This window comes from Epinephelus moara, chromosome 10 (assembly GCF_006386435.1).
Source record: "Epinephelus moara isolate mb chromosome 10, YSFRI_EMoa_1.0, whole genome shotgun sequence".
NCBI classification, from domain to species: domain Eukaryota; kingdom Metazoa; phylum Chordata; class Actinopteri; order Perciformes; family Serranidae; genus Epinephelus; species Epinephelus moara.
Window position 1 is genome coordinate 24,830,724 of NC_065515.1, and position 13,394 is coordinate 24,844,117.

Sequence of the window (13,394 nt, forward strand, 5' to 3'; positions counted from 1 at the left end):
AGCTCCCGGTACCTCAGAAGGTTATTCAGGAGTCAAGCCGCACTGAGGCATTCACAGTCTTGAACTGCGGAGCGGGCAGACGCTCCGTCAACGCCGGGGCCGCTGACCACTCAGCGGGCCTTTGGGCTGCCCCGCTAATGGGACAAGCACCCCCGGCTCCACCGTCCTTGTAACAGCGGCCCATAAAAGAGCACAGGAGGATGCTAACCAAGATGAATGGCATTTTTTCTCAGCTCATTCTACACTAATCAGAGCTTTTCATTTGTTATGGCCTTGCGCCAGCCCCTCCACCGCAGCCTCCATTAGGGCCAGATAACGTATAAATTCATTAAAGTCAAAGAGGGACATTAAAATGGTCATTTGTCAGATCTCTCTTTGTGTGTCCCTAATGGTGGCACATGGTTCAAGGCATTGAGATGATTTTGGTAGGGGCTTTTTTCTCCCCTCTCCAGTGCATCAGGAGGGGAACGTGGGAACTGAGGCAAACGTGTGTGTTTTTCCTCTTTTCATGAATGGTGACTTTTTGATATTTTCAAATTTAGATTTTAATAGCTTATTACCTTTAATGCTTCCTAAAAAATAAATTCACAGTATCACCACTTTATTTTGTACTCATTTTTATCCTATAATCTACTGTGCTTGATTTTATTCTATCACATTGTTTTGATATTTTTTCATTTATTTTCTTTGTTTTTTCTTAATTGGAGCAAAATGTTTTATTTCGCCGGCTGTCCAATTCATCCATCAACTTCAAACCCCCCCACCCACACACACATACAAACTCACAGTCAATGAAGCAACCCTTTCCACTAATCCCTTTGTATTCACACCACCATTCCCACCAAACAATGTCCTGAAGCCTAATCCCAAACCGAGCTACACAAACTTGGGCCACCTCCTAGCAAGTCAACGTGCAGCTAAAGGGCTAACACAAACCTGAGCAACAAACATACTGTTTAAAGTCACCTTAAAGCAGCACTACACATATTGAGGACTAACATGTGATGTGTGGACTGGCAGCCAAACACACTCCTTCTTTCTCCTTTTGGCCCCCTTCCTCTTTTCCCCTCCTTCCCTCTCTGTATCCGTCCTTCTCTGGCTTCAGGATGGTGGTTCTGGCTGCGTCGTCATGGGAGACAGCTCTCTCCATCTGCCTCTGCTGTCATTAGCCCATCTCCACTGCGCTTTATCGAGAGTGGGGGAACCCTGCCACCCCCCACCCTCCTGGACCCTCTTCACAATTCTGACAACCCCTGCCCCCTGCTCCATACATAAGCCTGAGATGATAAGTGTTCCCCCTTTTTGTGTCGGCCAGGATAAGACAATGCCACACAGCACTACAGAACATCATCCATCTCATAGGTCATCAATCTGGGACACAAAAGATGAAATGTAGCTCAAACACCCTTTTGCAAAGGGGTTTCTCTTTGCTTAGAAGAAGCTCGTCCTCCACCTCTCTCTGGCTCCCTTTCACTGCTGGGTTAGCAGTTCACCAACAGATTTTTCTGCCTTGCGTGGCTACATGGGAGGACAGAAGTTAATGCATGTCAACTATTTTAAGTATTTCACCAGAACATAATTGCACAAAAATAAAACAAGTATCCAGACCTTATTTCAACATCTGCAGTGACAGATGAACTCTGTTTCAGTTCCTCTGCAGCAAAAACATGTTGTAGATAAGGAACGCCTGATTGAAAACAGGCCGTCGACACACAAACAGGCCTCTGCCAGATTTACATGAATTTGTTTGGTGGTAAACACTAATTAAAAACCTCTGTCACATGAAAAACACCAACTACCTTTTGTTTCTCCTCCTTTTTTCGCCTAATTAGGTTCACATTGTCTGATCACCAGCGTGGGGCTTTTTGTGTTTGGTCATTGTTTGTGACAGCAGTGTCTTAGTTTGAGGTTTTCTTTCTATTCATGTAAAATTACCCGCTTTTTCCAAAGAAGCCAAGAATCAAAATCACAAACACACAAACAAAATAAATTTCTCAGAAATCAAAATCAGAAAAATAGTGATTACTATGATGCATGACAGTTTTATTGAGTTTACTGTAATCTGCCATTAAGCGGTTGTTACTCATTACCATTGCTGAAAATTTCCATTAAAGTTATGACAGACAGTTGCTGTTTCCAAATGTGACTCACAGCCAAACAGACAATAATTGTTGCTTTGCAGTGGTAGAATTTGTGATTAAAAACAGATTTGTGTGTATGATAATTGGGTTCTAGAGGACGATGGTGTGGTGTTTTATCTTGTTTCATCTCTGTTCTCTAATGTGCAGGTAAAGTTTTATCATCTTTAGCCATCATGACTGCAAGAGACAGAGAGTTCAGACACCCAAACTCTGCTTAAATGCTTAAGTTGGGTTCAAATTGGGTGATCTTGTTTTGTTCTACGTCAGGGGTGTTCTATGTTGTTCAGGCCAAGGACCCCCTGCTGAGTGAGAGATGAGCAGGGACTTAAACTGGGCCTACGTTAATGTGTAGAGCAGCCTGCAGTGCCATGTATAAACATACCTTTATATTGTGCATACGATATTAAGCTATTAAAATAATAATTATTAACAGATTTATATATTTATATATTATGGATTCATAAGGATTCACAACACATTCTCACTCCGACCTCGTCACATATCGACGTTCTGCCTGTTACATGCATTGCCTTCTTTCAAAATACACTTCCGTATTCACAGGAAATTTACCGTTTACATACTGTCTCTTTCAAAATAAATGCACTGCATCGGTACGACACACAGGTGGTTAGGATTAGGCAACAAAAACATGTGGTTAGGTTTAGTAAAAAAGAATCGGGTTTGGCTTTATAATCTTGCGGGATGCGAACACCACTCTCCTGGGTGAAAGTCCTTGGTTAGGTGGTTACGTTTAGGCAACAAAAACATATGGCTGGGTTAAGGCAACAAAGGTACATGGTTAGGTTTAGAAAAAAAGAACAGGGTTTGGCTTTATAATCTTGCGGGACACGAACACCACTCTCCCGGGTGAAAGTCCTTGTTTGTTGGGCCTATCCACCACCTCTCCCACCTGTCCCTTGGGAATTCTGCTGCCTTAACTGTCCTTCATGTCCCGCCACGTTTCCCCCTGATGCTGCTGAGCGCCTTTAACTATAACGGCGACTGGCCATGTATCATGCCAACAATAAAGGGCAGCTTTTTTCATCAGTGCCTCACGCCTCAATCACTGCCAAAGGGCTGGATTTCAGCGACTTCGGAGTGAGACCAGGTTGGGAAGGTTGAGATTCATGGTTAACACATTAGTGTTGTGTCCTGTTTGAGATTTATCTTTGCTAACAGTATGTTGGATTTATGTTAATGTATAATTTCAGACATATTTCCATAATAATAATAATAAAAAAAAAATAATAATAATTTGGTGGCTCCCCTGTAGAAACTCTGAGAATCCCTAGGGGTCACCGACCCTGTGTTGAAGACCCAGAGTTCAGCATTATCTTGAGATAACATGGTATGTAATGTTGGCTGGGGCTTTATTTATTGCAACATGATAATCTTGATAAAATGTAATTTGTTAAAAGGTACAGTTATTTTTTTTTTTTTTTAGCTGTCTAAAAAAGAAACCTCTCCCTGATTGTTATCATTTTCACATGATATAGAGTTATAAATATCACCTTACAGCTCAAATAATCATGCGAAAATACTGTAACATTATCAATTTCGAAATGTTTATTGAAAGTATCATGATTATGCTAGAATTATATCCAGGCAGCTTAATTACTCTAAGATTTTTCTTCCAGGGTGAGACAAATACAAATGAGAAACTGATCTAAATTATGGTGTAAATGTTATGATATTCTGAAAATAGTCCAACAAACCATCAAAATAGATGTCATGCGTCAGACAAAAGCTTCAGAACAACAATGTGACCAAAGCCCCCACTCCATGTTACACAAATGTGTCTGTTAAACCGTTCTGCCAACAAATCAGGTTAACCTGTTAATCTGCTGTCCATGTCTGAGTCTGAGGGGCTTTACACACAATCAATATGATGAGCCCTCAACTGTCCACAGACTAAAGACACCGTCCATGCCATTACCGCACCACTCCAATCTGACACAAGTGCATTATCATTACCATCAGGACATGTGATAAAGACCTGACACATGGGTCATGATTTTAAGATCTGTAAGGAATGTTTGACACTTTGACTTTGAGGTGTGAGGTAACCTTGGAGTTCGACAAAGTGCACAGTCGCACTATCATGTTAGCATCACAGCCTGTATAAACATTACACCGGACTCCCCAGTGATTCATGAAATAAAATAGCTTACATTAGTTGATTAGGTTTATGTTATAGGTGGACCACAGACTCCGGGCAGATGGCTGACCTCTATATTAGTCTTTACCTTGCTGTAATAAGTTAAAACAGACTGGGGGCTTGTTTTTGCAGAATGGCGTAGACTCAATCCAGCAGGGAATCAACCAGACCACCTCAGGTTAATCTCGCTCCGACCTGAAATGCCCATGAAGGATTAGGCCCAGCCGCTGATTGTTAGCACACAAAGTCAGTTACTGCTGTGCTCATGCCATTTAAAAGTCACAAACAAAGTCTAAGAGTATCAGGAGAATGTTTATTCTGTCACAGAGCTGACACACATGACTTTCTGAAGAGATGAGATTGCGACATGTTTACAGATTCATAGAATAAGATATGGAGCTGCTTTTTGGAGAGCATTCAACAGGACATACTGACATAGTTTTTGTACAACTGTACAATGTGTCTACTTTCCGTGTGTACAGTATACACACGGCATGCAGGACCTACAGCCACTGACACTGACATTTGCATGTGTTGATTCAAATGATTCATACGCTGATTCAACCAATCAGGACAGAAAACATATATAATACACATATTTATAGGTTGTTTTTGATGACTGTCACATGAAATCAACTGAATGTAAAGGGCACTAAAGCTACACACAAACAGAACTGGAGCCTACACTTCCCATAATGCAACGCCATAGTGTCGTTAAATAAACCCTCATTGTCTGGTAAACACTGACGTCTTTCAAACTACATGCCTAATTTACAACTTTGGGTTTTTGTTAAACAATGATAATAATTTTGTCAGACTTGCCAAAGCTCTTTCAAGGCCAGAAAAGACATGTGACTGTTTTCACATGCATTGTTTCATATATTTTCCTACAATAATAATTTTAGATTTTCTGATTTATGCCCAAGTATTGCTATTATGTACCTTTATTTGTCAGTCTTTCTATTTATCTTTATAATCAGATTTGTTATAGCACATAAATAAATTTTGCCTACACATCTACTCATACGCGAGATGAGATGGATAATCTAAATTATCTGCCACACAGGCTTTGTCCTCAAACAGGCTCTACATGGGCTTAAAGGGGTTCAAAGCCAGATGCTTCAACTCTCTGTCGTGACACTAAAGTACAATTCACACCAGAATTGACACGTCAGCGGCACATAAGCTCCATGGAAACATCCATCCGTCCAATCCACATCAACTCCGACCACTGTTGTGGCTCTCGCTGGCCCATCTGTTCTGTCAGCAGCTGTGATACTGAAAGGACTGCAGACCACCTAACTATCTTCAGTACAGTATTTGTCTCGGATCAAAGTGTTTTACAAACATAGAGACGTGGATGTATTACTGAACAGACCTACCGGTCACAGACCCAGGGGCCCAAAGTGTTAGTGGGCCCCCTGGTCTTCATCTGGAAAATGTCATAAGCCTCAAAATGGCCACAAAGAGTTGCAAAGGAATTGCAAGGAGACACAAAACAACAAAAAGATGCGCAACGACTACAAAGCGATGCAAAACAACAACAACAAAGAGGAAAAAATGCAAATTCTTTTTTTCTTGTTGCTATAGGAGAGGTGGTGGGGCCTTATGCATATCTGTGCTACGGGGCCCATTGTCTCATAATCTGCGCGTGCAGGGCATTCAGTTTTGGTGGCCTCTGAATGTCACTTCAGTAATTCATCTTCCGTAACTGCTTATCCTGTTAGGGACCCAGCTGACATTGGGTGAGAGGCGGGGTACACCCTGGACAGACTATCACAGGGCTGACACATAGAGACACACAACCATTGACACCAACGGGCACCAATAAACTTAGCCTGCATGTCTCTGACTGTGGGCTGAAGCTGGAGCACCCAGAGGAAACCCATGCTGACACAGGGAGAACGTGCAAACTCTGCACAAAACAGCTTCCCCACCCCTAATTCAAAGCAGACACCCTCTTTCTGTGAGGTGACAACATTAACCACTGCAGCACCGTGCCGGCCTGAACAAGTAGCCAAAAATAGTTCAGGCTATCACACACCTATTGGCTGACAATCCTAACTCCAGGTCCACCCATTACCTTTTTTCCTGAGCTTTCAGTCATGGTCATCAGTGGGTGCAGCTTGTCAAGTTGTCACAGAGTTGACAGGTGAGCTCATTAGCTGTTAGGATTTTATCTAGAGCTAATTTAAGTCTTTTCATCTGTGGATTAAAATTTAAATAGCATAGTTCATTCTTGAGTTTGCAGACAGTTTGGCAAAAACAATCTCAATTTAAGGTCCACTTACTAGTTTAAATTAGTTTCAAGAATATGGGTGACCTTCATGTATTGTCTGCTGTTTTCTCCCTTCACTCTCACTGAGGCTTTTGTCCACAGACGTGTGTGTGAGGCCTTGACTAGAACCGTTTTATAGCAAGATGATTTGAATTTTAAGTTTTGATTTAGTCTGCATCTCTCTGATCAACAAGATGCTCAAAAGGCTCAGACTGTCAGTACTTTCAAAATGTGGGGACTTTTTGTTTTTAATTTAACCTTTATTTAACCAGGAAGTGATTGAAAATATATTTTACAAGACAGACCTGGCCAAGGTAGCAGCCATTCAAAACACATTTAAAATGCAACAAATACAACATATAATACAAAAATCCACAATAAAACAACAACTATTCAAACATAGTGGCCTCTCGTGAAAATCAAGCACATGTCTCTATCACCATTTATGCAATTTAAGTGAATTAGAGATTCAATATTAAACCACCTTAGTTTTATCAAGACAGATTACTCGGTCATGAACTCTGACACAGAGGTCAACTTTACAGAGCGGTTACTCACCATACTGCAGAGCCTGCTGTACAATGCCGCCTCCTTGTGGCGAAGTCAGGCAGCACCAGTTTACAGCGGCTCCCCTGCGTTTGCTGTTTCTCACTTTGGTCCCTCGGTGCCACCCGTAGATTTACGGTAAAGTCAGACGTGTATCTCAGCGTCGTACAGGAAGTGTCATACAAAACAGTTGAAACATGAATGAGTCTTATGAACCAGCGCTTGATCGCAACTTGATTTCCTGAGACAATTTACTAATGAACTCACAAGAGGATGTCAACCGACTTAACTTTAGACTTCGAAAATCACCAATATCCTGTGATGGATAGCGAGGCAGACTTCATGTCCATCGACCAGGGAGGAGAGTGGGGTAAGCGACGGTTAGCTGCACTTTATAGACAGAAGGCAACAGAGGTACCGTTAGTTAATGCAAGCTACCGTTTGAGTTAACAGATATAACCAACAAATGTAACGTTACCACTAAAATACAACTGCTGTGTCAAAAACACTCGTACAAACCTCCGAGGTCAGTGTGACACTTGTGTTTACATACGCTTCAAGTCCAAGCTAATGTAGTTAGCATTAGCTAGCTGTACATGATGTAATGATGTAACAGTTAATGTAATTGTGTGATATGGCCGGAGACAGTACACACAGTGCACTTGTATGCCCTGGACCACACATGTAGTACACACTGTGCTGAAAACATGTTTGGTTGTGTTTGTTTTGGAAGAAACTGAAGCGTCACAGTTTTATTATTTTTGTAGTGTGATGTGAGGACTGTGTTTTCTGTGTTTTCTATGGTCTCTTTACATATTCTTCCGCCCAGCAGACATTATCCACTGGACTACTTTTTTATTCCCCCATTTTTATTTAGTTTACAGCAGCTTTTCTCATTTGCAAGTTCACATCCAGTGTTTAATTATTATTTATTTATTGATTGAAATGTTTTTATGGACTTTCCCCCATCACTTTATTGCAGTTATATATGTATCCCTCTAGCCCATTGAATGTGAACTCAGGGCATTGCTGCAAAGGAGCTTATCTGTGACTACAAACACTTGCTGCTGGGATAATATGACATCTAATATCAGTCTCTTGAGAAATGGACTGAAAGTAGTGTGACTATATGTTGTGTTCTGTATGATTGTTGTTACACAGACATCAGCCTGTTCGATGAGCTCGACAACCTGGGAGATGCGGATGATCTGCTTCAGGCACTGGAGCGTGCTGGCTACGTGAGTAACTCATTTTCTCTATATGCAAATGTATATTGTCAAGTGAGATTGAAAGCAATGTGCTTGTTAACAGTGGTACAGAGCTAGCGATGCAGGTGGATCCTGAGCTTACATGGTTGCACAGTTATGTAAGAACACGTGAAACAGGCACAGCAGCACCCCACATACACTGTGTAGGTGTCAGGCATCATGTAGGCAATAAAAAGAATCTTTACAAGTTTTATTGACTGATTTTTGAACACTTGAAGCAGCTGTTTTCTGAGTGTGGCAGAAATGCATGGCTCAGAAAAAAATAATAAAGTGATCATGTGCACATTGCTTAGACCAGGGAGATTCAACTTGCTTTTCCTGGGGGCCATTTTGCAAAATGACAGAAGACCATTGAGCCATTTGCAACAACCCTGCACAGGTCAGGTGTATGCAGGGGTGTTTCTCAGATTTGAGGACAATTGGGACTTAGCCTGGACCTCCATCGGCAGAATTTCTTTTAACAAACAAGCTCTATTTTGATGCTTTTTATGCACCCTGGCACTATATTTACAATTAAAGAACAACAACCACAAAAAATCCCAGTGTGCATCAATGTATTTTCACTGTAAATTCGAAAATGGTTGGCGGTTACTGTTACCTATCGTGGGCCAAATCTGGCCCTTGGGACATAAATTGAGTATCACTGGCTTAGACTGTTGATGCAGCATTTCCTCTGTTTCTGTCCACTGTTGAAATGTGTGTGTTTGGTTTCTCAGGCCAGTGAGGCTCCAGACCTGGACTTTGATATCGACATACCTCCGTGGAATCAAGTGGACACAAGCAGCACCTGCACAGGTACGCCAACATATGCCAACATCTCTTGCTGACATTTCAGATTGAAATGGGGGAAGTCTGAACTGAAATAAGAGTGTGATGTCCATCTGTTTATTATTTAAGTGATGTAACCCACGTGATGTGCAGCTGTTGCACAGTGATATCCTGGGACAATTTAATAGAACATTCTTAGGTACAATGTTGCTGCTTTGCTCGAGATGCTTTAACTGTAATATACCATTTATGACTGCTGAGAAAATGAAAATGACTTTTTACGAAAGATCATTATTATTTATTCAGGCAGCATTTTTTACCTGAATTGGACTATCTGAATTTCCCTTTATGCACCTGACCAGTACCTAAAGAAGTTGGATTCTGTATATTATTGTGCTTTACGTTTTATTTCTGGTTATGGAAGCCGTGCACAACACAGCACACTGTGTGCTGCTGCTAAATGACCTTGTCTGTGCCTCTGCAGACTTTTGCATTTGTTGGTTTTATATATAAATCTCTGCTTGGGCTGGTTCCTTCTTATCTGTATACATACATGCATAGAAACCAAAATCAAGATGGCCTGTGCTCTCACAGTATTCCACAGATGTTGGTCCCAAAGGTTCTAACAGAACTGGGCAAGCAGGCTTTTAAACATGCTGCTTCCTCTTCCTGGAATGATCTACTGAAGTACCTGAGGGCTAAAGACAATGGGGGAATTATAGTCTGTCTCAAACAATTGAGAAAATAGCACTCTTGGTTTATGTGATTGCTCCTGAAATTTTCACTGAAATCCTTTTAGAAAATTGTATATGTTTATGCGTTATAACTGTTTTTTTTTGTGTTGCATTTTAATAGGATGTTGTTATTGCTCATTTGAGGTGTGTGGTAGTTGTATTTGTCTGCTTATGTTTACTGCTGTAGCAATGTTAATGCTGCCCTCTGGGTCAGGGTGCCCTTGAAATAGAGATTTTTAATCTCAATGAGACTTTAACCTGATAAATAAAGGATATAGATATCTTTTAAGTTACCTGCCTTTCAGAGCGTTTACTAGTAGTTCTTTATGTCTTGAAAACTGTGGGGAATTATGAGTAAATATAATTCTGATGACTTGCTATTGTTTATTCAATAATTGCATGGCTGCTTTATGCTCGCTTTTTAAAGATAGCAAGTGCAGCTTATGAATTAAATATGTATTTATGAGAGGCAGTGGTTTATGCCAGGGTTAGGTTAAAGGATAGTGTGTTAGTGTTGTGTTAATGTATAGTAATAACACAGGGACCGTAAACCACATCCGCCTGTGCTGATAAGCCCACAGATATGACACACTTCTCTGTGTCTTTGTCCTTGTGTATCCAGATGGTGAGGTGAGCGTGGACTCTCTGTCACCTGCCCACACTCTGAGCTCTGTCCCCTCTCCCTCCTCTGTGGAAGCCCTGTCCCCGTACTCCATACAAGTAAGTCACTGTCTTCGACTCTTTGTCCTTCTCAGTTTTCAGCATTTGACTTGAATTTCCAATGCAAATGTTTTACCATTGTTATTGGTTGTGAGTATTTACATATGTGCCCCCTCTTGGTGCGCAGTCGGAACAAATAAAAGCTCCATCCAGATGGTGTCCAAACATTAACACCTGCTCTTTACTTTTGGATACACACTTTAGACACTTATTAACAAAAGCCTTAAACACCTTGTCAAACTAATAACTCGCTGCCCATCTGAGCTGCGCCCCGCCCCCTCGTTAAAGAGGAGGTGCTGACAACTTCAGCCACATTAGCATAATTTAGCAGGCAGATGTTTTCGCAGTGTGTCAAAACAAGGACAAGGGTTACATCTTTGTCTAGCCCCAACATGGTCTGCGCACATTTGTCTGCTAACTGAATCACCCTGACTGAATCCAAGGACACGTGTGTCTGCTTGAGTCTTTGAATTTTGACAAGGACACTTGAGTCATTTTTTTATCTCATGTGACAACCATCATATTTCATCAGACAGTGTTCCATACTTTTTTGGGAAGTTTGTTGATGACGGCAAGCATCGTGATCTTAAAGCTCCTAAAGCTACCCTGATGTAATGTTTTTATTAGTAGCTGTTTGGATGACAAAGACAGTGTTAAGCAGCAGGAGACAAAGCAATTAAACCTTTATAGGAGTGTACTGTATTTACACACAAGTCGTCTGTGCTCCCCTATCCAGGATGAAGCCCTGTCCCCACAATGGCAGTCCTCTCCAGTGTCACTCTGCTCAGAGTCTGTCGTCTCTCCTCCAGCTAAGAAAGCTCCAAAGAGGACAAGCCAGACCACACGAGGTAAGGCAGCTTCCACCACCGCACATCTGCTCATTCAGATGTCTTCTATATTTGTATGCTTTGTTCCAAAACCAGGGGAAATTTTGCACCACACTCTGGGTTTGTAGAATTCTGGGCTGTGAACCACAAAACAAAGATAGATAGAAACGGTCTCTCATTAGAAAGACAGCAATTTGTAGGAAAAAAACCCTCTAACTGTAAATACAAATTTCCTCACCTGAGCCTAGATTCATCCTGTTTTCTTATCTCATTCCTCCCACCCCCATCCCCCAACACACATACCAGCCAGGCAAACTCAGCCAACCAAGAGGCCGATTCAGATTGGCCCGAAGGTTTCCATCCAGCCGAAGCCGCTGATTACAGCTGTGCCCCTGGCTCATGCGGCAGCTCCCCTGCAGGCAAAGACAATCATCATCCAGCCCCTGCAGACCACTGTGCTGCCTGTGGTCAAACAAGCTCCAGTCAGCATCCAACCAGCACCCCCTCCAGGTCAGAGCTCACACTGCAGCACATCCAGACACATTGCCTCACATCACGCTGTATTGCATCAGACATGTGCACTGGATTTATGAGCAAGCAGCATGTTGTTCTATATGGAGAGTATTTTGTAATTCATTTAAATGTAGAGATGACATGATTTCAGTAGTGTGTGTCATTTCTTATGGATGTTGTTGTCATTCTTGGTTAGACAGTACTTTAATTGTTGTGTCTGGGCCAGCAGATGGTGCTCTAAGTTTAGTTAATGCTCGACAGTGATCTTCAGTCCTCACTGTCCCATGATTCTCTGTTTGATGGTCCACTAATTATAAGCAAATCAGACATTAACACGTTAGGTACTTCCTTTTTGTATCCCAGATATGTCGAGATTTGGGCTACATTTGTGGAAGAAAAACAATGCTGGGCATCAGCGTTCATAAATGTAAAATTAGGAAAGCTTGTTTTACTATAAACATGTGAGCCACAGACTATTTATATTCTGCTGTGTGCTTTTGTGTGTTTTGTGCATTATAGTCGTTATTATTTTGTTTTGTGGTGTAGCCTGCCTGGTTTACCAATCTGGTTACATCAGCAGCGCCTATGCCAATGTAAATACTTATGTCACTGCTTTGGACCCAAGTGGGTGGAGTATGTGACCTCTCTCGACTCGAATTTGAACTTGGCTCTCCTGTCTGCCTGGTAATAGCCAAGATGGCAGATGTCTACCGCCAAGACATCCAAGTTTAGGACCCCAGATGGAAGTCAAGTCAAGCCTGCTCAGTGTTACGAGTCTCTTTGGTTTAACATCTCCGAAATATTCATAGCTGAGGGGTGAGCCCTACGCATCATGCAGATGGAAGAAAGAAATTTAAGATATTTACTGATGAGCTTAGATTTTATAGAGTCTGACCGGTGTTTCTAAAGAACAAACAGGCTGACAGGTGCTCCAAAGGCTTTTAATTTCTTTTGACTTTCATCTCTCATGAATTCCTCTTACAGATGGTGAGCTTGGGCGCAAGACACAGCGCTGGCACCACACACATTCATTAGCAAGACTGGCTAACACTTCTTCACAACTGACACTGACAAGTTGTTTAGTGTTAGAGGTGAAGGTTGCTGGGTCGGTTTGAGGAATGGTGCCTGGCACAATCGTACTGGGAGGGGTGGGCGACACTCTGGGAAGCTCCTACTTTAACAGCACATTTATAAACACGGACAATGTCATGTGTGTGTTGTTGTTTTCTTTTTAGATTTGCTGGTTTAGAATGTGGGCCAAGATGCGGGTTTATGTGTGTTCATGCACATAAAACTCTAACACCGCTCAGTTTGGAATGTGGAAGTTTTAAGAGCACAGGTCGCGATGGTAAACATCTTCTCCACCTGTACTTTACACACAGAGAGTCTCGTGAAAGACAAGGGGTTAATGTAGGTCGCCAGAGGTGCGGGGGGGGGGGGG

General features: G+C 41.9%; 1 protein-coding gene across 1 annotated transcript in view; it reads left to right on the forward strand.

Moving 5' to 3' along the window:
- The first annotated feature begins 7,240 nt into the window (after positions 1–7,240).
- atf6 (activating transcription factor 6) overlaps positions 7,241–13,394 on the forward strand; it is a 38,390-nt gene continuing 32,236 nt past the window's right edge. The window contains exons 1-6 of the mRNA XM_050053959.1: positions 7,241–7,493; positions 8,285–8,361; positions 9,108–9,186; positions 10,516–10,613; positions 11,350–11,461; positions 11,747–11,950. Coding sequence (XP_049909916.1) covers positions 7,397–7,493; positions 8,285–8,361; positions 9,108–9,186; positions 10,516–10,613; positions 11,350–11,461; positions 11,747–11,950 — 667 coding nt within the window. The 5' untranslated portion in view covers positions 7,241–7,396. The remainder of the gene's footprint in view (positions 7,494–8,284; positions 8,362–9,107; positions 9,187–10,515; positions 10,614–11,349; positions 11,462–11,746; positions 11,951–13,394) is intronic.